We start from the raw sequence: 24713 nt of genomic DNA, 5'->3' as shown, positions 1-24713 counted from the left end.
TCAATCAACTTTGAACTTCCGATTCCGATGCCGAATTCCGATATTGAAAAAATATCGGAAGTCGGTATCGGAATTCCGATACAGCAAGTATCGGCCGATACCCGATACTTGCGGTATCGGAATGCTCAACACTACTTAAGACCCTTGTGCATTATATAGGTATTTTTCACTTTACTCATTGGCTTCATACACTGCACTGCTAATGTATTGCAGTGTATGAGACCAATCAGTTTCTCACTGACTGTCTTTTAGACTCTGCTTATAGCAGTGCATAACATGTCACCTTACCCTGATGTCATCAGATAACCTCGGGGTGCGATGGCAACTATCAACACCCATGATGAAGATTGTGGGGGGCAATAGTTTTATAGGTTGGTGTCTTAACTCCCTTTTAAACACTTAGATGCTGTTGTCACGATATTGTTTGTTTCCTAATACCAACCACTGCATCTATTATTACTATGTCTATTGTGTTTTTATGTGATGATGAATAAAAATTACATTTTTATGATTATTTCTTTGTGATATGGTTTGTGTAGGGCTGGATGCTCTTCAAATGTGTAAATTCTGTCACGATAGACAGCAGCATTTAAGGAGTTAATCGGCCTCAATCGTTTCAAAAACTGGTCAAAGCCGATGGCTCAAGGTGTCGGCTGTCATATACAGCTGTCACCTGCGGGATTGTTGCCCGCTGGGAGGTGCTATACACTTAATCATCAGCGCTTTGATGAAGCGTTGCGGAAGATTAACGCACCCTTAACGACGGCCGAAAATAGGCATATCGGCGATCATTAAGGGGTTATGCTGCACAGAACCTCTTTAGGCTAAATTGATGAGGATGTAAATGTTACAATTAATATTTTAAAAAAAAATCAACAAAAGTGAAATAAAACCTTCAAATTTATTTTTTTTTACATTTTTTCTTTTTTTTTTGTTAAACAAAGAGTTGTAAATGAGAAGTATTCAGAGTAAGGGGTAAAGTATGGAAAGTGGGTAGTGCTGATACACGGCAAAGTCAATATATGTCAGGAATTGTCCCAGGCCTGCGATATCTCAGCATAAAATGATATCTTACAGTTGCCTGGAGAGCCTGATCAGTGCAAGACCCTCCTCTCCACATTAGAAATGTCTACCCAGTCACAGAGAGGACCTTAAATCTTCCATATGTGAAGCAGGTCACAGATTGCCCCATGTTCTTGGTCCCAGATAGGACAGACTGTTCCCTTTTGCTTTGATTATAATCCTGAGGATATTATCCTTCATCCACTGTACACTTGTGTCCCAATCACTCGCATGATCTCCTTTTGGATTTTGGGGTCCTGAGTGTTGATGTTGGCATCTCCGACTTGGCCATCTTCATACCTTTGATAGGGTACATTTTGACAGCAGACATGTAATAACGTAGAAATAAAAAAATGTATAGCTTTAGAACTAAAATACACTTCAAGCCTTAAAACATATTTGCAAGTAGTGATTTTGTTCAGCTAAATTCAACAGAAAAAAAGCCGTCCAATAAAGCTTTACAAAAAAATTCCCAGATTTTATTTTAGAAATTAATATATTTTTCTATGACTCAAAAATATTTAAAAGCAGCAGTGGAGACGTCACCACTTGTCCTGAAACTTGAAAACTAGCAACTCCAATTCAGCCATTTTCTCTCATCATTGATATTTAAGAAAAATCAAGAAGAGCATTAAATACTGTAAATCAGACTAAGAATTCACTACTTACACAAAAAAGAAGCGTGTGCAGACATGATCAGACACAGGGCACACCCAAATATTCCCATGCTTCTGTAGATCCTTTGATGTTATTACTAAGTAGAGGAAAAAATCATTTATGGTTAGTAAACTTTGCACAACTAATATTTTTATCATAAGGATCAATTCAATCATCTTTATTACCATATATAAAGATCTGTTGAGAAATAAATCAGGACTAATGTTGAACGATACCATCCAATATCGTGAAGGATCGGATTGGATCGGTCCGATACCCAAAAAGTATCGGGTATCGCCGATTCCGATACCGGAAACCCATGCAAGTCAATGGGGCACAAATATCGGAATTAAAAAAACCCCTTTCTTTACTTGCACATCTGGTTCGGGAGGGGGGAAGAGTGTGGGCGGTGCGTGGGCGGACACTGTGCGTGTCTGTGTGTGCGGATGGGGTCTGTATGGGCCTCTCGGGGGTCTGTGCGGGCATGCCGGGGGTCTGTGCGGGCCTGCCGGGGGTCTGTGGGGGCCTGCCGGGGGTCTGTGCGGGCCTGCCGGGGGTCTGTGGGGGCCTGCCGGGGGTCTGTGCGGGCCTGCCGGGGGTCTGTGCGGGCCTGCCGGGGATCTGTGCGGACTGCCGGGGGTCTGTACTGGCCTGCCGGGGGTCTGTGCGGGCTGCCGGGGGTCTGTGCGGGCCTGCCGGGGGTCTGTACGGGCCTGCCGGGGGTTTGTACAGGCCTGCCGGGGGTCTATGTGGGCCTGCCGGGGGTCTGTGCGGGCTGCCGGGGGTCTGTACAGGCCTGCCGGGGGTCTGTGCGGGCCTGCCGGGGGTCTGTACGGGCCTTCCGGGGTCTGTGCGGGCCTGCCGGGGGTCGTGTGTGTGTGCAGGCATCGTCCGATGGGACTACAAGTCCCATCGGGCTATGCCTGCTACAATGACAGTGATTGACACATTAGCCAATGATGGGACAGTAGTAGTCCCATCATCCGGCTAATGTGTTGAATGTAAAAAACAAAAAACAAAACATACATACTACATACTAGATACTACATACATACTACATATACGATTATACTACATTCATACAACATACATACATACTTCATATATACTACATTCATACAACATACATACATACTACATACATACTACATACATACAGTATACATACATACTACATATATACTACATTCTTACAACATACATACATACATACTACATACATACTACATTCATACAACATACATACATACTACATAATACATACATACTACATATATACTACATTCATACAACATACATACATACAAGAGTTAGGACTGTCCCATGGGGGTTGCCTTGACGTGGCGGGATGGCTTCTACATTATTTTGATCAAAATTATGTTAACTAAATACCCTTATTATTATTATTACTACCTTCATGCAATTTTTGCAATATATTTTTTACTTTTTTATTCCAGGATATTTGTTTTGTTTTTGGTTTTCTCTGTGTAAAGGTCATGTGTTCATATGCAATTACATTTTGCATGCACATTAATTTACTTTTTCTGCTCAGACCCAGTTTCTCATACTACATACTACATATATACTTCATTCATACAACATACATACATACTACATACATACTACATACATACTACATTCATACAACATACATACTACATACATACTTCATATATACTACATTCATACAACATACATACATACTACATACATACTTCATATATACTACATTCATACAACATACATGCATACTGCATATATACTACATTCATACAACATACATACATACTACTTATATACTACATTCATACAACATACATACATACTACATATATGCTACATTCATACAACATACATACTACCTACATACTACATACATACAACATACATACATACTACATAATACATACATACTACATATATACTACATACATACTACATACATACAACATACATACATACTACATACTACATACATACTACATATATACTACATTCATACAACATACATACATACTACATACATACTACATATATACTACATTCATACAACATACATACATAGTACATACTACATACATACTACAGACATACAACATACATAAAACATGCTACAGACATACAACATACATACTACATACATACTACATACAATACATTCATACACTCATACAATACATACATATAGACATACAGTACATATAACATAGAGTACATACTCACCATCACTTGTCACTTTGATCCCCGAAGCCAGTGTCATCTGTAAAAAATATTAAAATAACAAACAAGCAATATACTCCCTGATCCGCAGAAATCCACGAGTGTCCCACGACGATCTCCTGTGGAGAACAGCAGCATCAGCTGATGCGACTGCTCTCTAGGGGCCCCAGGAATACAATGAAGGGAGGTAGGTATCCTTCCGCACTGTATTCCTCCGCCACTGTAAAAAAATATCCCTAGTCTCACTTTTGGCATTGCTGTGTGAGAAAGTTGCCACACAGCTTTTGCCATAAAGTGAGACCAGTGAACTATAGTAACCTCTCAGTGATGCACTGCAGGAGATCGTCGTGGGACACTCGTGGATTTCTGCGGATCAGGGAGTATATTGCTTGTTTGTTGTTTTAATATTTTTTACAGTGAGATGACACTGGCTTCGGGGATCAAAGTGACAAGTGATGGTGAGCATGTACTCTATGTTATATGTACTGTATGTCTATATGTATGTATTGTATGTAGTATGTATGTTGTATGTATGTAGCATGTTGTATGTATGTAGTAAGTATGTAGTATGTATGTATGTTGTATGAATGTAGTATATATGTAGTATGTATGTAGTATGTAGTACGTATGTATGTTGTATGTACGTAGTAAGTATGTAGTATGTATGTATGTTGCATGAATGTAGTATATATGTAGTATGTATGTATGTTGTATGAATGTAGTATATATGTAGTATGTATGTATTATGTAGTATGTATGAATGTAGTATATATGTAGTATGTATGTAGTATGTATGTATGTTGTAAGAATGTAGTATATATGTAGTATGTATGTATTATGTAGTATGTATGTATGCTGTATGAATGTAGTATATATGTAGTATGTATGTAGTATGTATGTATGTTGTATGAATGTAGTATATATGAAGTATGTATGTAGTATGTATGTATGTTGTATGAATGTAGTATATATGTAGCATGTGTGTAGTATGCATGTATGTAGTATGTATGTTTTTTTTTTTTCATTCAACACATTAGCCAGATGATGGGACTACTACTGTCCCATCATTGGCTAATGTGTCAATCACTGTCATTGTAGCAGGCATAGCCCGATGGAACTTGTACTCCCATCGGACGATGCCTGCACACACACACAACCCCATGGCAGGCCGGCACAGACCCCCGGTAGGCCCGCACAGACCCCCAGCAGGCTCGCACAGACCGCTGGCAGCCCGCACAGACCCCCGGCAGGCCCGCACAGACCCCCGGCAGGCCCGCACAGACCCCCGGCAGCCCGTACAGACCCCCGGCAGGCCCGCACAGACCGCGCATCATGATGCGCACAGACCGCGCATCATGGTGACATCATTTCAGCAGTCAATCACAGCCATGCCATTAGTTAACATGGCTAACACAACTGGCTCATTGCATTATGGGAACTTCTGATTCCGGTATTCGATACTGTAAAAATATCGGTACTCGGTATCGGAATTCCGATATTTGTGGTATCGGAATGCTCAACACTAATCAGGACACAACTTCTAGTTAGTGATGAGCGACCAAACTCGTTGCTCGGGTTTTCCTAAGCATGCTCGGGTGTCCTCCAAGTATTTTGGCGTGCTTGCAGATTTAGTTTTCATCGTCTCATCTGCATGATTTGCGACTGCTAGACAGCCTGAAAACATGAGGGAATTCCCTAACAAACAGGCATTCCTCACTTGTATTCAGGCTGTCTAGCAGCCGCAAATCATGCAGCTGAGACGACGAAAACTGAATCTCCGAGCACCCCAAAATACTCGGAGATCACCTGAGCAATGAGTATACTCGCTCATCACTACTTCTAGCCTATTTAGATTTGAAACACAAAATGTTGTTCAAGGCTGGACATATACATACAGGCTCTATATACATGAGCATACCAGGAGCCCATTCTCATCCTTCGTATAATTATTAAAGAGGAATACAAAGTTTTTCCTTTCAGATCTATACAGAAGCAGTGAAACAAATCTTGCTGTTTCTTGGCCATGTTGCCATATTACTATATAATAGAGGGATATTCTTAGCAAGAATCATTGCTTCTAGGGGAGAGTATGTCTGTAGAGTGCCATATGGAGTCATCATGTAAGATTATAATTTCAGATGAGACTAAAAATTATTCTTTTAGCTACAATTAAAGATGAGCAGATCTTTTGAAATTTGAATTTGCGAGCTTCAACCAATTTTACCCAAAAATTCCATTTGCGGCAAATAAATTCACCATGAATGTCAATACTGCAAAGCCTGCTTTCATAGTATTTGTTTTTTTGGGTATCCTTTTCCAGTTAAACTTTACATCACTAAAAGAAGGGCACTATTAGCCTCTATAAAAACAAATACAATTTATTAATTTTTAATTTTTACCTTATTTATCTTATTGTATAAGGATACCTTAAAAATTTGAAAAAAAATTCTAATATATGTGTATGCATTGAACCTTAAAAGCACTAATCATATTGGAGTTTACCTTTTTTATTGGAGTTTTTTGTCCATCATTCTCCAGAGTATAGTGCTCCCCAAAAATTGCTGTCCCAACATTGAAAACAATCAAATAAGTCTCCTCACTAGGGAATCCCTGAACTAGTCTGGACTCCTCGTCGTCCCCATCTTCCATCTCACTGCACAGTATTTCAACCTTGCAAGTGCTGTGATCCTGAGCAAGCAGGGGGGGCCCACTCGTTGGCGACGGCACTGGCACAGGGCCCCTGATAGTACGGTGGTGTGTCTGACGGCGGGTGGGCCGAACCTGCACTTTCATCTGCAGCTTCCTCTTTGTCACCGTGTAAGATGGAACTGTATATGGGAAGGGTAACCTGAGTTTCATCAGGGTCAGATTCAGGCCGTGTAGCGTGCGAGGGGAATGTAGTGGTCTGGGTCAATGTACCAGCAGATTCATCGAGCAGTGGCTGGGCATCAGTGCACTTGTGTCGCCCCCAGGAGTACGGTCGCCACAGTGGCATTACCTTCCTCCTAGGGAGTGTGATGTCATGCTTGGGAGCAACGAAGGATCTCTCTAGCAGGTTAACTGATTGGGTGGCGTTATTCCCACGAGTCATGACCCTACAAACAGCGTTCATGAAGGCAAAGTGTTTGTTTTACGTGGGCAGTATGGTTGCAAAGCTGAACCTTAAAGGAATGTCCAGAAGGGCACCACCAGGAGTGGAGCCTACGGTTAAATTCGACTCCACCTGGGAAACCTCAACAATGCCAGCTACAGAACAGATGCACACATTGCAAGCTTAATTCCGTTAACGAACGAGACTCCGTCATGCCCCGCGGTCCGAGTCCGGCTTACTAGAGGGACACGTGAGGCTCTGGCATATGAGATTGGCCAATAACTGGTGTGTCATGCCCTTACATGTCCGTGGCTGCATGTGCGCTACACTGAAAAGGCCAGCGTTTGTCGCTTACAGGTGCAGATAACCCGCTGAACAACGTTAGTGTTGGGGATCACTGATTACAATTATTACCCGTGAACGATGATTTCCCAGTAAGTGCAGGTCAACCGCAGTTCCGGAATTAGGCCTAACCGTCATTCCTGAAAAAATGAAAAACTTACGTGTGCAAACCACAGGTGCTGTAGCTTGCTTAATAGCTCGCCAGCCGTTCTCACGCCCAGTATGGATTACACGTGATTGCACAAAGGTGAGAAAGGGTACCGTATCCCAGGATAACATGTATGGATAGCGTACACATTCAAAATATATGTCTATTCATCAGGAGGCAGGCTCAGACGGTGTTAGGCCCAGTATGGCTTGCACGTGATTGCACAAAGGTGAGAAAGGGTACCGCATCCCCGGATAACATGTATGGATAGCGTACACATTCAAAATATATGTCTATACATCAGGAGGCAGGCTCAGACGGTGTTAGGCCCAGTATGGCTTGCACATGATTGCACAAAGGTGAGAAAGGGTACCGTATCCCCGGATAACATGTATGGATAGCGTACACATTCAAAATATATGTCTATACATCAGGAGGCAGGCTCAGACGGTGTTAGGCCCAGTATGGCTTGCACGTGATTGCACAAAGGTGAGAAAGGGTACCGTATCCCAGGATAACATGTATGGATAGCGTACACATTCAAAATATATGTCTATACATCAGGAGGCAGGCTCAGACGGTGTTAGGCCCAGTATGGCTTGCACGTGATTGCACAAAGGTGAGAAAGGGTACCGTATCCCCGGATAACATGTATGGATAGCGTACACATTCAAAATATATGTCTATACATCAGGAGGCAGGCTCAGACGGTGTTAGGCCCAGTATGGCTTGCACGTGATTGCACAAAGGTGAGAAAGGGTATCGTATCCCCGGATAACATGTATGGATAGCGTACACATTCAAAATATATGTCTATACATCAGGAGGCAGGCTCAGACAGTGTCAGGCACAGTATGGATTTGACGGCCCAGACTACACAGCGGAGGAGCAGGGAGAGGTAAAGATTGCAAATGCTGGGGCCCTGCCCAAGCAAGGGGGGCCCACTCGTGGGCGTCGGTACTGGCACTGGGCCCCTCATAGTACGGCGGTGTGTCTGACGGCGGGTGTGCACCACCACCGTCAGAGACACTTGATTGCACTATGAGGGACCCTGTGCCAGTGCCCGCGCCCAAGAGTCGGCCTACCCACCTGTCCAGGGCAACGGCACTCGCACGGTGTCGTGCGCTAGGTGGTGACCCCGGCCATGGGGGGGGGAGGCAGCACAGTTAGGGAGTTTTAGAAAGTGGCATATGTTGATGTTGGACATTCAGCTGATGCAAAAGGCGAAATAGGTCAAGTCCCAGGAAGAGGTGGACCAAAGCAAGCCATTTTTCTGTCACCCTATGTGTCATCAGGGGAAGGTGGGACAAAATCCTTGGAAACCCATGCATGGTTCATTTTAATGAAGGTTAGATCATCCACATTTTGGGTTGACAGACGGGTCCTTTTTTCTGTCAGGATTGATCCAGCTGCACTGAAGACTCTTTCCGATAGCACACTTGCAGCTGGGCAAGCGAGCTCCTGTAAGGCATATTGTGCCGATTCAGGCCAGGTTTCCAGTTTAGCGGCCCAATAGTCAAAGGGGAATGACCTGTGTGGGAGAACATCGATATGGGAGGAAAAGTAGTTTGTAACCATAGTTGACAACTGCTGTCTCCTGTCACTTTCCATCGATGCAGTATTACCAGTTGTGTGAGCGGTACTTGAAAAATCAGTCCACAACATTGTCATGAAACCCCTGTCTCCAACGTCACTTCTGCTGTGTGCACCACGAACACCTCTGCCAAGCTGCCCCCGGCCCGTACGGCTCGTGTGAGAACCATCACCGCTGCTGTGTGCTGGGAATGCCTCAAGCAACCGATTTACCAGAGTTGCTTGTTTATTAGCCAATATTAGGTCAAGGTTCTCCTGTGGCATGATGTTTTGTAATTTGCCTTTATAGCGTGGATCCAGGATGCTGGCCAACCAGTAGTCGTCATCGTTCATCATTTTGGCAATGCGGGGGTCCCTTTTTAGGATCTGCAAGGCATAATCTGACATGTGGGCCAATGTTCCCGGTGTCAATGATGCACTGCGAGTGCTGGGTGGAGGAGCACTTTCTGGCAAATCCACATCCCTCCAGTCACGCACAAACCCTGTACCAGACCTTGCCACGCCAACATTTTCACTTGCCCCACGAGATGCATCCTCCTCCCCTAAGTAATCATCCCCATCGTCATCCTCCTCCTCCTCTTCTTCCTCCACCTCGTCCAGGAGAGGTCCCTGAGCAGACAATGGCTGAATGTCATCAAGGATTCCCTCCTCCTCTTCCTCCTCATCAACATTGGCTGCAGACGCCTGCTCCTTAAGGTGCGTCAAAGTTTGCATGAGCAGACGCATAAGTGGGATGCTCATGCTTAGGATGGCGTCGTCTGCGCTTACCAGCCGTGTGCATTCCTCAAAACACTGAAGGACTTTACAGAGGTCTTTCAGCTTCGACCACTGCACACCTGTCAACTCCATGTCTGCTCTCAAAGTGCCTGGCCGTGTATCCTCCCACAAATGCATTATGGCCTGCCTCTGCTCGCACAGCCGCTCCACCATGTGCAGGGTGGAGTTCCACCTTGTTGCAATGTCGATAATGAGGCGGTGGTTGGGAAGGTGGAGCAATCGCTGCAGCTTCTGCATACGAACGGAGTGTACAGGCGACCGGCGGATGTGCGTGCACAGTCTTCGCACCTTCTGGAGCAGGGCTGTTAACTCCGGATAATTTTTGAGGAAGCACTGCACCACCAGGTTCAAGGTGTGAGCCAAGCAAGGTATGTGGCTGAGTTTTGAAAGGGCTATGGCTGCCACAAAATTACGGCCGTTATCACTAACTACCTTGCCTGCCTCAAGATGTACACTGCCAGCCATGACTCAGTTTGTCGCTTCAAGTACTCGGCCAGCACCTCGGCGGTGTGTCTGTCGCCCAAACACATCATCTGCAACACAGCCTGCTGACGCTTTCCACTAGCTGCTCGATAGGGGGACACCTCGTGTGCAACAGTGGCAGCTGCAGATGGAGTGCTCGTACGACTGCGCTCTGTGGACGAGCTTTCGCTTCTGGAGGAGGAGGAGGAGGGTCGAACGCCTACAGCCAACTGTTTCCTATACCGTGGGCTAGGCAGCACTGTCCCACCACCGCTGTCCCCTGTGGACCCTGCATCCACCACATTAACCCAGTGCGCAGTGATGGACACGTAACGGCCCTGGCCATGCCGACTGGACCATGCATCAGTTGTGAGGTGCACCTTTCCACTCACTGACTGCTTGAGTGCTTGGACAATGCGGTCTTTTACATGATGGTGGAGGGCTGGGATGGCTTTGCGAGAGAAGAAGTGGCGACTGGGTAGGTCATAGCGTGGTACTGCATAGGCCATGAGTTCGCGGAAAGCTGAGCTTTCCACCAACCGATAGGGCATCATCTCAAATGAGATTAGTTTGGCAATGTGGGCGTTCAAACCCAGTGTACGCGGATGAGAGACTGAGTACTTTCTTGACCTACTCATAGTGTCTGGGAGGGTGAGCTGGACTTGAGAGCTGCATATGGTGGAAGTAGCGGTGGACAGGGCGGACTGAGAGAGGGTTGATGATGGTGATGGAGTTGGTGTTCTTTCTGATGGCCTAGATTCAGTATTTCGTTGATATAACAGTGGGATTCCCTGACTGCTGTGGCCTTGCAACGACACCTCAACATTTGCTGCTGTGCTAACCGGTGGGCTTACAGTGGGGGAAACAATGTAGCGTTGTTGACTACGTTCTTTGTGATCAGTTGCACATGTGGCACTTGAGCTTTGGTGTTGTGTCCACGCTTGCAAGTGCATGCTGGTTAAATGTCTAAGCATGCAACTGGTATTCAAATTTTTCAGATTTTTCCCTCGGCTAAAGGTCTTTGCGCACTTCTTACAGATAACCTTGGCCTGATCATGAGGATTTTGTTCAAAAAAGTGCCACACTGCACTCTTCCTACTTTGGCAGACATTTTGCGGCCTAGCACGCTGTGATCTTTTGACCCTCTGGACAAGCTGTCCAGCAACTCTTTTGATTTTTGGAACCTGTCTTTGGAGTGCTCCGGGCCTGCCAGATAACAGCTGTTGCGATGTCGATGTCTGCTGTGGATGCTCCTCCTCATCTGAGCTATTGGAAGCAGCACCCTCTTCCCCCAATGGATGCCAATCTGGGTCAACAACTGGGTCATCCATCACCTCCTCTTCAATGTCATGTGCACCTTCCTCTGTGTCACCGTGTATGGTGGTATAGTGTGCGGGAAGGGGCACCTGAGTCTCATCAGGGTCAGAATCTGGCTCTGTACACTGCGAGGACAATGTAGTGCTCTGAGTGAATGTACCAGCAGAATCATCTATCAGCGGCTGTGCATCAGTGCACTCCATGTCAGATTCATCTTGGCCTGGGTAATTCACCATTTCACTTGATAATCCAGGCATGGTATGTGAAAACAGCTCCATGGAGTAATCAGTAGTATGGCCTGCGTCATCCTTCAATCTTGGTTGGGGTGAAGGACACAAGGAAAGGTGTGGTTCATGAACATGAGCCTCCAATGACGACTCAGTGCTTTTATTTTTTACAACTTCAGAAGAGGAGGCGATAGAGCTGGAGGCTGAGCCAGCAATTTAAGACAAAACTTTTTCCTGAAGCTCTGGCTTTAAAAGCGGTTTGCCAACTCCTAGAAAACTAAGCCTTCAAGGCCTTGTGGAGCCAGACGATGACGCAGGCTCAACACCTCCTGCATTCGGTCCTATTTTGCTTTTACCACTACCATCAGATCCACCACCAACACCATCATTACCAGCTGCCAACCCCGCCCAATTCCACGGCCTCTTCCACCAGCCTTCCTCATTTTTGGTAGAAATGTAGACAAAATCCAACAAACTATATAGTAATGTAAAACAAGGTACAAGGTGTCTATAGGACAGGGGAGATTTTGAATTTCTGCAGACACTTGTGGACACTGGACACTTTTGGATTGTGTGAGGCCCACTGAATATCAGAGCGCTATGTCACAGGCTCGATGGCACAGGTGTGAAAAAAGTGACTACAGGATAAGGGAGATTTTGAATTTCTGCACACACTAGTGGACACTGGACACTTTTGAATTGTGTGAGGCCCACTGAATATCAGAGCGCTATGTCACAGGCTCGATGGCACAGGTGTGAAAAAAGTGACTACAGGATAAGGGAGATTTTGAATTTCTGCAGACACTAGTGGACACTGGACACTTTTGGATTGTGTGAGGCCCACTGAATATCAGAGCGCTATGTCACAGGCTCGATGGCACAGGTGTGAAAAAAGTGACTACAGGATAAGGGAGATTTTGAATTTCTGCAGACACTAGTGGACACTGGACACTTTTGGATTGTGTGAGGCCCACTGAATATCAGAGTGCTATGTCACAGGCTCGATGGCACAGGTGTGAAAAAAGTGACTACAGGATAAGGGAGATTTTGAATTTCTGCAGACACTAGTGGACACTGGACACTTTTGGATTGTGTGAGGCCCACTGAATATCAGAGCGCTATGTCACAGGCTCGATGGCACAGGTGTGAAAAAAGTGACTACAGGATAAGGGAGATTTTGAATTTCTGCAGACACTAGTGGACACTGGACACTTTTGGATTGTGTGAGGCCCACTGAATATCAGAGCGCTATGTCACAGGCTCGATGGCACAGGTGTGAAAAAAGTGACTACAGGATAAGGGAGATTTTGAATTTCTGCAGACACTAGTGGACACTGGACACTTTTGGATTGTGTGAGGCCCACTGAATATCAGAGCGCTATGTCACAGGCTCGATGGCACAGGTGTGAAAAAAGTGACTACAGGATAAGGGAGATTTTGAATTTCTGCAGACACTAGTGGACACTGGACACTTTTGGATTGTGTGAGGCCCACTGAATATCAGAGCGCTATGTCACAGGCTTGATGGCACAGGTGTGAACAAAGTGACTACAGGATAAGGGAGATTTTGAATTTCTGCACACACTAGTGGACACTGGACACTTTTGGATTGTGTGAGGCCCACTGAATATCAGAGCGCTATGTCACAGGCTCGATGGCACAGGTGTGAAAAAAGTGACTACAGGATAAGGGAGATTTTGAATTTCTGCAGACACTAGTGGACACTGGACACTTTTGGATTGTGTGAGGCCCACTGAATATCAGAGCGCTATGTCACAGGCTCGATGGCACAGGTGTGAAAAAAGTGACTACAGGATAAGGGAGATTTTGAATTTCTGCAGACACTAGTGGACACTGGACACTTTTGGATTGTGTGAGGCCCACTGACGCTGTATGGTGTGAAAAAATGCACGCTCAGTACCTCAGCAGGACAAAAAAAAAAATTGGGATTGCTTTTAAAAAAGCAGTTTGCAGAGCAGTGGGTAAACAGCAATGCAGCTGTCAGGAAGCCTTAGAAGGCAGCCTAACAACCAACACCGCTGATCCACCACAATATAGCCTCCCCTTGCACTGCACACACAGTGACTGGTGTGTTGTACAGGCAAAATCGCTAGCAGCAGAAGCAGTTTTTTTTTCTTCTTCCCTGCCTAACGCTCTCCCTACAGAATCAGCAACCTCTCCCTATGCTAAGATCGGCAGAAGTAAGATGGCGGTCGGCGTGCACGCCCTTTTATAACCCCTGTGACGCCCACCAAAGCAAGCCAATCACTTGCATGCCCTTCTGAAAGATGGTGGTGACCCCTGTCTATGTCATCACGTTGCCCACAGTGTCCGTGGATCCTGATTGGCTGAAAAAGAGCGCAAAACAAACTTTTGAAACGCGACTTTGGCGCGTAAGTCGCCGACTTCGTGGCCGACCTCATCCTAGGGTCGGGTTTCGTTTCATGAAACCCGACTTTGCCAAAAGTCGGCGACTTTTGAAATTTTTCGACCCGTTTCGCTCAACTCTAATTATTATTTATTATTATAGCGCCATTTATTCCATGGTGCTTTACATGTGGGGAGGGGTATACATAATAAAAACAAGTACAGTAGAGTATCTGACATGTCTGATTTTGGACTTGTGATCTTTTTGTTCTTGGTGGGATAAGCCAGAGGAGTTCGACAACAGCCTTCTCATAAAGAACACAGGAGCACATGGCTGAGCTGAGTGAAAATGTATATGGAATCAGTAAAGATAGGTAATAGACAAACTACTGTTTGGCCTTTATCTATCTATATATGTAGCTGGCGTAATATATTTCACACTTAAAAGTAACTTGTTAGTATGTTTGTGATTCCTCATCTGACAGCAGCATGATGTAGGCAAAGAGACCCTGAATCTAATGATGTATCACTTAGATTACTGGGTTCAGCAGTTGTGGCATAATTAGAGTTCTTAAATGCAGCATGAAGCAGAGCTGATAATGCTGTCCCCCTCACACCAGCCTCTCTATTGACAATGAGCTGTTTATCACAGGATGGGACACAGTCAGACCAGTGCTCCCATGTCAGCTAGTCACAGTAATGATAACCTCTTAGTGATAAACCTTCATTTTAAGTAAACAGCACACAGCCTGATAAGTGACACATCATTGAATTCAGTGCTTTATCTCCTACCTCATTCTTTCCTCAGATTACATAACAAAAACCTGCTGACAGATTCACTTTAAGGATAATGACTGACTGAACACTCGTTTAGCCAGCAGCTACATCCCTTGACCATCCCTTGACCATAGCCAATACTCACACAGAGCTGAGCATGTACAGTCATGTCCAAAACAGTTGACACCCTTGAAATTGTTCCAGAAAATTATTTCTCCAAGAAAATTATTGAAATTACACATGTTTTTATTATACACATGTTGATTTCCTTTGTGTGTAATTGAACAACACAAAAAACATAAAAAAAAGGTAAATTGGACATAATTTCACGCAAAACCCCAAAACTGCATTGAGTGTCTGTGTGTGCACACGAAGCAAGGAGAACAGAAACAGAAGAGAACTGTCTGAGGATTTGAGAACCAAAATTGTTGAAAATATCAACAATCTCAAGGTCACAAGTCCATCTCCAGGGGGCGTGGCCTGAACTTCTGCCATGTAAGCAGCAGGAGTTTATAGCTCCAGTGAGGACTTCACCAAAAGCAACTTTAAAGCTACAAGAGGTCAATCTTTTTGCTCCTGATGACCACAGGAATGCTTTGTGACCACTTTGGGCACCTTTTCAGTCGATTTTAGGAGTTATAAACAGAAGAAATCTGAAGTTTCCTCACATCAGAATCTGGGCCTAGTGAAAGTGAAAGTACATACAGGAAGTGGGATTCCACATAAAGAAACTAGCCCCAAGAGGAACCTGAAATCAATCTTCACAACCCTTTCGACCTATCAAGAGGCGCAAGACAAAGTAGTTGCTGATTATAAGGTATAGCAACCCCTTTATTTGCCTCTGGGAGGGTTCTGTGACTTCCTGGCAATAATCACGGCTTTGAGGTCGCAATTGCAACGCCGTCGGATCGCACGCAGGAGAGATCCCAAACACATTTGAGACGCTGCCGGATCACAGGAGAGATTCCAAATGCAACTAAGACGCCGTTGGATCTCAGGAGTGTTTCACACCGCAAATGAGACGTCGTTGAAATTGCCTAAGCTAAGATAACCTGCACGATAACAAAATGAGCACACCTAACAGGAAAACTAATACTAAGTCCTACCAATACAGACATTCAAAATCCATAGAAGACCTTTCTAATTTGCGGAGTCCAGTTAGATGTAGGTCACCACTGAGACCAGACAAACAAGAACGTAAGTGGACCAACCAACGCCCACAATACAATAAAGGGGGTAAAGAGGGGCCTAAGAAAACTGTTTCACCCTAAAAAATTCCTACCTTTGCATCCACCCTAAAGGGAAATAATAGAGAAATACAAAAATCAACCAATGGAGATGACATGGATACTACAAAGTCTCTCAAAAGATCCTAAATGGAAAAAAGGAAAAGAGAAAGATGCACAAACTCCTAGTTATAGTGACTCTGATGAGTTCTCGGAAGATTACTCTCCTAATCAAACCCCCAAGAAACAGGCAGCAAAAAAACACCATGGAGAACCAACTCAAGAATGTTTTGACTCTTTTTCACCCCCAGACTTGAAATCCCACCTCACATCTAATACAGTGGTCACTGAAGGTTTCCTTGCTAGCTTGTTTTTGACTTTCAAAGAGTCGGTAAGAATTGGATTCGAAAAACATGATAGAACTCTGAAAGAAACTTGTGCGGCTATAAACCAAAGAATGGGAAAAATAGAAGACAGGCTTTCTAAGGTTGAAAAAGACAACTCTTTCTCCTCCAACCAGAGCTCTTGTCTCCTGGCCGATATACTGATGTTGAAAAATAAAATCACTGACCAGGAAGGCAGAAGCAGAAGAAGTAACCTCAAAATTAGAGGAATTCCTGAATCTGTGACACAGGAAGAACTCCCAAAATTCACAAAAGATTTATTCAAGAAACTGGTTCCAAATTTGATGGATCTTGACCTTAAATTAGATAGAATTCACAGACTTCATAAACCAAAAGGCGTGGCCCCAGAGAAACCTAGGGACACAATAATGATAATTTCTTCGGAACAAAGTAGAAAGTCCTCAGAGCAGCTAGAGAGAAGAGCTCCTTGCCTGATCCATATGGAAATTTAAAAATCTTTGCAGATTTTTCAAGGGCCACGATGGACTCCAGGAAAGAATTTAAGGACATTACATCTAAATTAAGAGAACGACGCATAATCTATAAATGGGGATTTCCAACCAAACTAATCGTCAGATTCAAAGGTAAAGACAATCTAATCTTCACCCCACAGGAGGGTCTCAGATTCCTAAGATTTCTGGATAATGAACCAGAATTTCAAGACCAAGACTGATGAGACAACAACCTTTGGTCTCAAAAACCCTGAAGTCTTTTCTCTGGTCCTATGCCATAAACTTATTTGGTACCCCGACCTAGGTGAGACTTTGCCTTGCACAAAGTCCTCCAAGAAAACCGGTAGTTTATTTATAACTACAAAAGTCTAAGTTTGACTAGTTTCTATTTGCATTGTTTTCTGTTAACCTTTGTTTTGACTGTTTAATAGCATACTCATGAGAGTTCTTACTTATAATGTAAACGGACTGAATAGTCCAAACAAGAGATCATATATTTGGAGAGAGATAAACCGTCTAAAATCTAATATAGTTTGTTTGCAGGAGGTGAAAATGGCTAAGGAGAAGCATCCAGTGTTTCAACACAATAAATATCCACACGTATTCAAATCCCTCCATTCCTCTAGGAAGGCAGGAGTACTAAAAATGGTGAGTGGCGACGTCCCATTTAAACTCACGGAGGAGACTGCAGATGAATTGGGCAGATTCCATATCCTCAAGGGTAGCATAAATAATAGAGTGTTTACCCTAGTCAATCTATACGCACCCAATAAGAATCCTATCGCGTTTCTAAACAAACTGAACAAAAAAATTGAAAAAATTGGGTCTGGTGATTTGATTTTGGCAGGAGACTTCAACATAGTGCCAGACCCTCAGATGGACTCGTCATCTTCGGTCCGCCATAAAGCTGTGCCCTCTGTGCCTGTACTGTTACACACTTAACATTATGACTGGTCCATACAATTCAGGGTAACTGTTACCACCTACCTTTCGTGTCTCCCTCTTTCCTCATAGACTGTAAGCTTGCGAGCAGGGCCCTCTTCCCTCTTGGTATGTGTTATAATCTACTGTACGTGATTATTGTTATGCTGTAATGTCTATTGTCTGTACAAATCCCCTCTGAAATGTAAAGTGCTGCGGAATATGTCGGCGCTATAAAAAATAAAATTTATTATTATTATTATAAAGCTCAGAACCTAAAAAACTGGCTAATAAACAATGAATACTTCAATATCTTCAGGTGTCTCAACACCTCCTCAATTGAATACTCACACTATTCTAACGCACATTTGACTTCGTCAAGAATAGATCTCATACTCTCCAATATCTTTACTTTGAGTAAAGCAAAAAAAGTTGAAATCCTACATAAATCTGTCTCTGATCACTGTCCAGTCCTGGTTGAGATAGCACTGGATTCTCCAATTAACTCCAATCCACTCTGGAAATGTAACCCCACGTTATTTAAAATCCAAGAGCATAAAAAAGAATTAGATAAAACCCTAAATAATTACTTTGCTGAAAACACAAAGGAAGAGGTAAACAATTTTACTCTTTGGAGTGCCCACAAGGCGGTTGTTAGGGGAGTCCTCATTCAGCTTGCGTCTAGGTTCAGGAGGAAAAATAGAGAGCAAATTCAGAATTTACAAAAGCAAATATATTTAAAGGAGAAAGAACAAAATGAATTACGAGTTCCCTCGAATGATATTCATTCGGAAATCTTGGACCTTAGGCGTAGGCTGGGTGCGGAAATTCCACAGGAGGAAGGTGCAAAATTTAAGAAGGGACTGGATGCCTTTCTTGAAAAGTATAATATTACAGGGTATATACACTAGTTTCCTTAATATTGCGTTGATCCAGGGAGCTAGTCTGATTGCCGTATGTGGAGTCGGGAAGGAATTTTTTTCCCCAATGTGAATCTTACTGTTTGCCACATGGGGTTTTTTTGCCTTCCTCTGGATCAACATGTTAGGGCAGGTTAGGACAGGATATGGGTTGAACTAGATGGACTTAAAGTCTCCCTTCAACCTTAATAACTATGTTACTATGTAATAATCAGAGCCTCTAGGGCTAAAATGTATACATCCATCAACAAACCCACCAAATACATGATGCTAAAGCTAAAAAAGGAGCGCATAAAAAAGAAAATTAATTATCTCATATCCCACTCGGGTCAAAAAGTTGTTCACCCCAAAGACATTGTCAAGACCTTTGCAGAATTTTACTGTAATTTGTACAACCTAAATGAAAGATCTGATTCTCCCAAAATTGACATTTCAATGATAAACACATTCATGGACAAAATCAATCTCCCCAAGGTTAACCCATCAGACTTAGAATTAATAAATGCCCCATTCCCTGAATTGGAAGTAACTAGTACCATTAACAAATTAAAAAATCATAAAGCCCCTGGCCCTGATGGACTATCCAATGATTACTGCAAACAATTTTCCAAGGTCCTGTCACCTCATCTAGTTTCTGTATTCAATTTGGCCGCCCAACTAAATTCCTTCCCCAAAGAAATGCAAGAAGCGGTTATCACAATGATTCCCAAAGCTAAAGGAGACCCAGGGAAAGCCCATAATTATCGCACCATTTCCCTTATTAATAGCGATACCAAAATCTATGCCAAAATATTGGCAGATCGAATCAATAAAGTTATTCCCAATCTTTTATCAACTGATCAGATAGGATTCACCGAAGGCAGACAGGCATCCGATGGCACGAGGAGGGTGTTAAATTTAATTAATTTAAGCCAAAAAATGAAACTTCAAACAACTTTTTTAACATTGGATGCCGAAAAGGCCTTTGACAGAGTTAGTTGGCCTTACCTACAGGCCACTCTGAATAAATTTGGTTTCGACAAAAAATTCATCTTTTCCATTTTCGCACTCTACTCAAATCCCACCGCAAGAATTTTAGCTAACAACACTCTGTCGGACACCTTTGGCATTACCAATGGTACCAGACAGGGGTGCCCCCTGTCCCCTATACTCTTTGTTTTGGCTATTGTGCCTTTTGCAGAAAGTATCAGGAAAAATGTAGAAATTAGAGGTTTAGCATCTCAAAGTGCTGAACATAAAGTGGGCCTATATGCGGATGATCTGATATTTACGCTAACCGATCCCCAAAATTAATTCAAAACATTAATAGGAGAATTAGACAGATTCTACGAATTATCCTATTTCAAAATAAACCCCGAAAAATCAAAATTCATGGCAATTAATATGAATGAGATAGAAATCTCCAAATTGAAGCAAATGTCCAAATTTAGTTTTGAAGACAACTGTATTGAATCCATTGGTATAATCATTGAACCATATATACACAAAATCGTCAGAACTAATCTGGACAAAATTTCAAAAACAATTGAATCAGATCTTGCTTATTTCTCCAAATTTGATTTATCTCTGTTTGGCAGAGTGATGACGATCAAAACATTTATCTTACCTAAATTGCTTTATGTCTTAGGACACTTCCCATCAACATCCCTTTCCAAACGTTACAGAGATTGCAAAAACTGATGAATTCTTTTGTTTGGTGCAATAAGAGGGCCAGAATCTCATCTGACATTCTTTGTAAACACAAGCTTAATAGAGGAATGGGTCTGCCCAATCTTCAAGCCTACTATCATGCCTCACTCATTAAGTTGAGCAGATCCTGGTTTTATGTGAATAATATTCCAGCTTGGGTAGCCTTGTAGAACGAAGATTGTTACATGGGTAATGCCAAAGATTCTTTCTTTAGACACATAATACATAAACCCAAAATTTGTTCATCCCACCCTATCTTCAATGCCACCTTTAAGGCATGGAACCAACTGCTCGAGCCGACCAGACTTGAACTTAACAAAGCTGGACAAGTAAAAAAGGTTCCATTACCTTTTGTGTCAAAAATTTATAATATCCCACTCCTGCCCGGTTGGTCAGAAAAAGGATTAAAAATAGTAGGTGATTTGTTTACGAGCTCAGAGATTATGTTATATAGTGAGTTAAGACAAAAATTTGCTTTGGCTTACAGTGATCTAATACCCTTCCTTATTTTTAAAGAACATATAAAAAAATTAATGAATAACCATACAGTAAATTATTGCAAATTAAGCCTGCTACTGGATAATATCCGTAATGACTCAATGTGGAGTCTGAACAACTTATACAAAACGTTTAATAAAGATACTGTTGCCAATAAAAATCAATATATGAGAAGGTGGGAAAATGAATTACATCTTAATTACTCTGTGGAACAATGGGACGTCGCTACAAAATACACTTATCATTCTACTATTTCTGCCACTTTGCAAGAGTCTTATTTCAAAATACTATGCAGGTGGTATTACACACCTACGAGACTCACTCACGTAAATAAAGACCACTCCCCGCTATGTTGGAGAGAATGTGGTCAAAAGGGTAATTTATACCATCTGTTCTGGAGTTGCCCTAAGGTAAAAGCCCTTTGGCTGGAGGCAACAAAGCACATCAATGCATTTGAAAAAGATTTCGCTATCACTCCACAAAGAGCCCCGCTTTCCTTGGATATGGAGGATGTTTCGCCCACCACAAGGTATATCATAATTCATATTTTTCTAGTAATAAAAAACGAGATTGCTTTTTGGTGGAAAAAAACAAACCTCACCTAAGTTTGCTGACATCTTAGAAAAAATCCAGACCCACAATAACAGAGTGGAGATTTGCTGTTAACAATAACAGAATAAACAAATATTCTAAAAAGTGGAAAGTATGGAATGAGCAGTTCCAAACCGGTTAAACCTCCTAAATCTTTTGATAATGTAATAGAATAGAATTGAAACCGATTACTTCTTTCTAAGGACGTTATCTCTCTCCCTAACATGAAAAATGTTTGTATAAAACTTATATGTAGTTTTAATTTGCTTTTGACCAACAGGTCTGTTTTGAAAAGTTTTGTAATGGTTTTCTAAGTTCTGTCCTCTCTTATCCTTTCCCCATATCCAACCTTCCCTCCCTGCTCCCCCCCTTCCCCTTGTCTTTCCACCCAATTAAAATATTTAAAGCCCTAATAAAACTATTTGAAAAACAAGTCCATCTCCAGAGGTCTTGATGTTCCTTTGTCCACGGTTCGCAATATAAGATGTTTACAAACCATGCCACTGTAGCTAATCTCCCTGGATATGGACGTTAGAGAAAAATTGATGAAAGGTTGCAACACAGGATAGTACAGATAGTGGATAAGCCACCCCAATCAAGTTTCAAAGAAATCCAAGTAGTCCTGCAAGCTCAGGGTGCATCAGTGTGAACATGAACTATCCGTTGACATTTGAATGAAATGAACCGCTATGGCAGGAGACCCAGAAAGACCCCAGGGCTGATACAGAGACATATAAAAGCTAGACTAAGCCAGAACCGACACCGCCCCCTTACATGACACAGTGGGAGAGCGACTTGGGGCTACATCTTAACACGGAACAGAGAGCTAGAATATTCACTCTCGCACATACAACATCAATCAGTTCCAGGTTTCAGGAGGCACGCTATAAATTGTTGACACGCTGGTATAGTGTCCCCACTCGCCTTCATAAAATGATTCCGTCCTTAAATCCTTTGTGCTGGTGGTGTGGCGACGCAGAAGGCTCACTTATTCATATCTTCTGGGAGTGCAGAGTGCTCAATCCCTTTTGGTCTGGGGTTGGTAGCATCATACGTAAAGTTACAGATTAGGAGGGCGAGTTGGGTCCGGCTCTGTTTTTGCTGCATCACTGCGGGATCCCCACTAACACTTACAGGCGCTCTCTTCTAAGATTCCTGATAATGGCAGCTCGCACCTGTATTCCCCTGGCGTGGAAGAGAACAGTATGTCCCTCGGTTGCCTTATGGATCACAAAGGTGAATGACCTAATGCATATGGAAGATCTAACTGCGTCCTTACATGATACCTATGCAAAGTTCAGAGCTACTTGGTTTAGCTGGCTAGAATATCAACAATCAGAGGAATATAGATTTTATCGTAGAGAGATTGTATGAACAGTGATTATCAAAAGAAAGAAGACAGCGAGCATTGAACAGTGGTCTTCTTCCCTCCCCCTGTTACCCTCTCTTATCCTTTTCTTTTTTTTTCTTCTCTCTTCTCTTCTTATTAAATTTCTTTAGTGAGTAGTTTATCTTCTCTTTCCATCTCTTTTCTTTATTTCTTCTAATACAGTGTAAAGGTGATTAGTTATTTGGTATTGTTTATACACACAATATATAAGAATATTGATGGTCCAGTCACTGATTTTTATTGCTATTTAGTAATTGTTATATTGTTCTGATTTTTCTGAAGCAAAATTCCATAAATAAAGAATTATAAAAAAAAAAATAAAAGCTAGACTAAGCCAAAATCTTTCTGGGAAAGCATTTTGTGGACAGATGAGACCAAGATAGAGAATTTTGGTAAAGCACATTATTGCTGGTGTGGTGTTGCTATCAGCATGTCAAGAGTGGGAGAAGAGGGATGCATTGACAATCCAACACAATGGGCAACACTTTGAACACATTTTATAAGTTGTCATAAACTTGTAATTAACTCATTAAGAATAAATTTACATTAAAGCCAAGCACACCATTGTTTTTCTTGTGAAATTCTCAATGAGTTTGATGTGTCACTTGACCCTCTTCCCATTGAAAAAAAAAAAGTTGGATCCAAAATGGCTGACTTCAAAATGGCTGCCATGGTCACCAACCATCTTGAAAAGTTTTCCCCCTCCCATATACTAATGTGCCACAAACAGGAAGTTGATATCACCAACCATTCCCATTATGTTTAGGTGTATCCATATAAATGGCCCACCCTGTACTGTTCACCAAAAACGGAATGAGTCCTACAAAGAAAATAACACAATACCTACAGTCAAATGTGGTGGAGGGTCAAAGTTGTTTTGCTGCCTCTGGTACTGGGTGCCTTGACTGTGTGCAAGGCATCATGAAATCTGAAGACTACTAAAGGATTTTGGGTCACAAAGTAGTGCCCAGTGTCAGAAAGCTGGGTTTGTGTCATGGGTCTTCCAGCAAACAATGACCCCAAACATACTTCAAGACGCACCCAGAAATAGATGGAAACAAAGCCCTAGAGGGGTCTTAAGTGGTCAGCAATGAGTGTGAATCTAAATCCCATTGATCACCTGTGGAGAGATCTTAAAATTGCTGTTCGGAGAAGACACCCTTCAAATATGAGAGACCTGGAGCAGTTTGCAAAAAAAGTGGTCCAAAATTCCAGTTGAGAGATGTAAGAAGCTTGTTGCTGGTTATAGAAAGCAGTTGATTGCAGTTAATTTTTACAGAGGGTGGGCAACCAAATATTAAGTTGAGGGTGCCAACAATTTTGTCCAGAACAGTTTAGTGGTTTTGTGTGAAACTATCTCCAATTTGCATTTTTTCAGGGGTTTTTTTGTTGTTGTTCCAATAGACAGAAAGGAAATAAACGTGTATAGCAAGGCATGTGTAATTCAAATAATTTTCTGAGAGAATTACTTCATTTTCGTGGAACAATTTCCAGGATGCCAACACTTTCGGCCATGACTGTATGTGTTTTTTTAGAGGGAGAGCAGACATCTCTGGCTGTGGCTTATGTCCAGGGAAAATGA

The 24713-nt window shown here is 42.6% G+C and overlaps 1 protein-coding gene across 4 annotated transcripts in view; it reads right to left on the bottom strand.

Annotated features, from left to right (window-relative positions):
• Window positions 1-882: 882 nt before the first annotated feature.
• The window catches only part of PARP6 (poly(ADP-ribose) polymerase family member 6), a 131751-nt gene continuing 107920 nt past the window's right edge, over window positions 883-24713 (bottom strand). For all 4 annotated transcript variants that reach the window (XM_073579439.1, XM_073579441.1, XM_073579440.1 and 1 more), the window contains 2 exons: window positions 1732-1816; window positions 883-1362 (listed from right to left, as the gene is read on the bottom strand). In XM_073579439.1, the coding sequence (XP_073435540.1) occupies window positions 1260-1362; window positions 1732-1816 (188 nt within the window). In that variant the 3' untranslated portion in view covers window positions 883-1259. The remainder of the gene's footprint in view (window positions 1363-1731; window positions 1817-24713) is intronic.

This window comes from Dendrobates tinctorius, unplaced genomic scaffold (assembly GCF_039654945.1).
Source record: "Dendrobates tinctorius isolate UK_male_01 unplaced genomic scaffold, ASM3965494v1 ptg000062l, whole genome shotgun sequence".
Lineage (NCBI taxonomy): Eukaryota > Metazoa > Chordata > Amphibia > Anura > Dendrobatidae > Dendrobates > Dendrobates tinctorius.
This window is presented reverse-complemented; position numbering and strand designations above follow the sequence as displayed.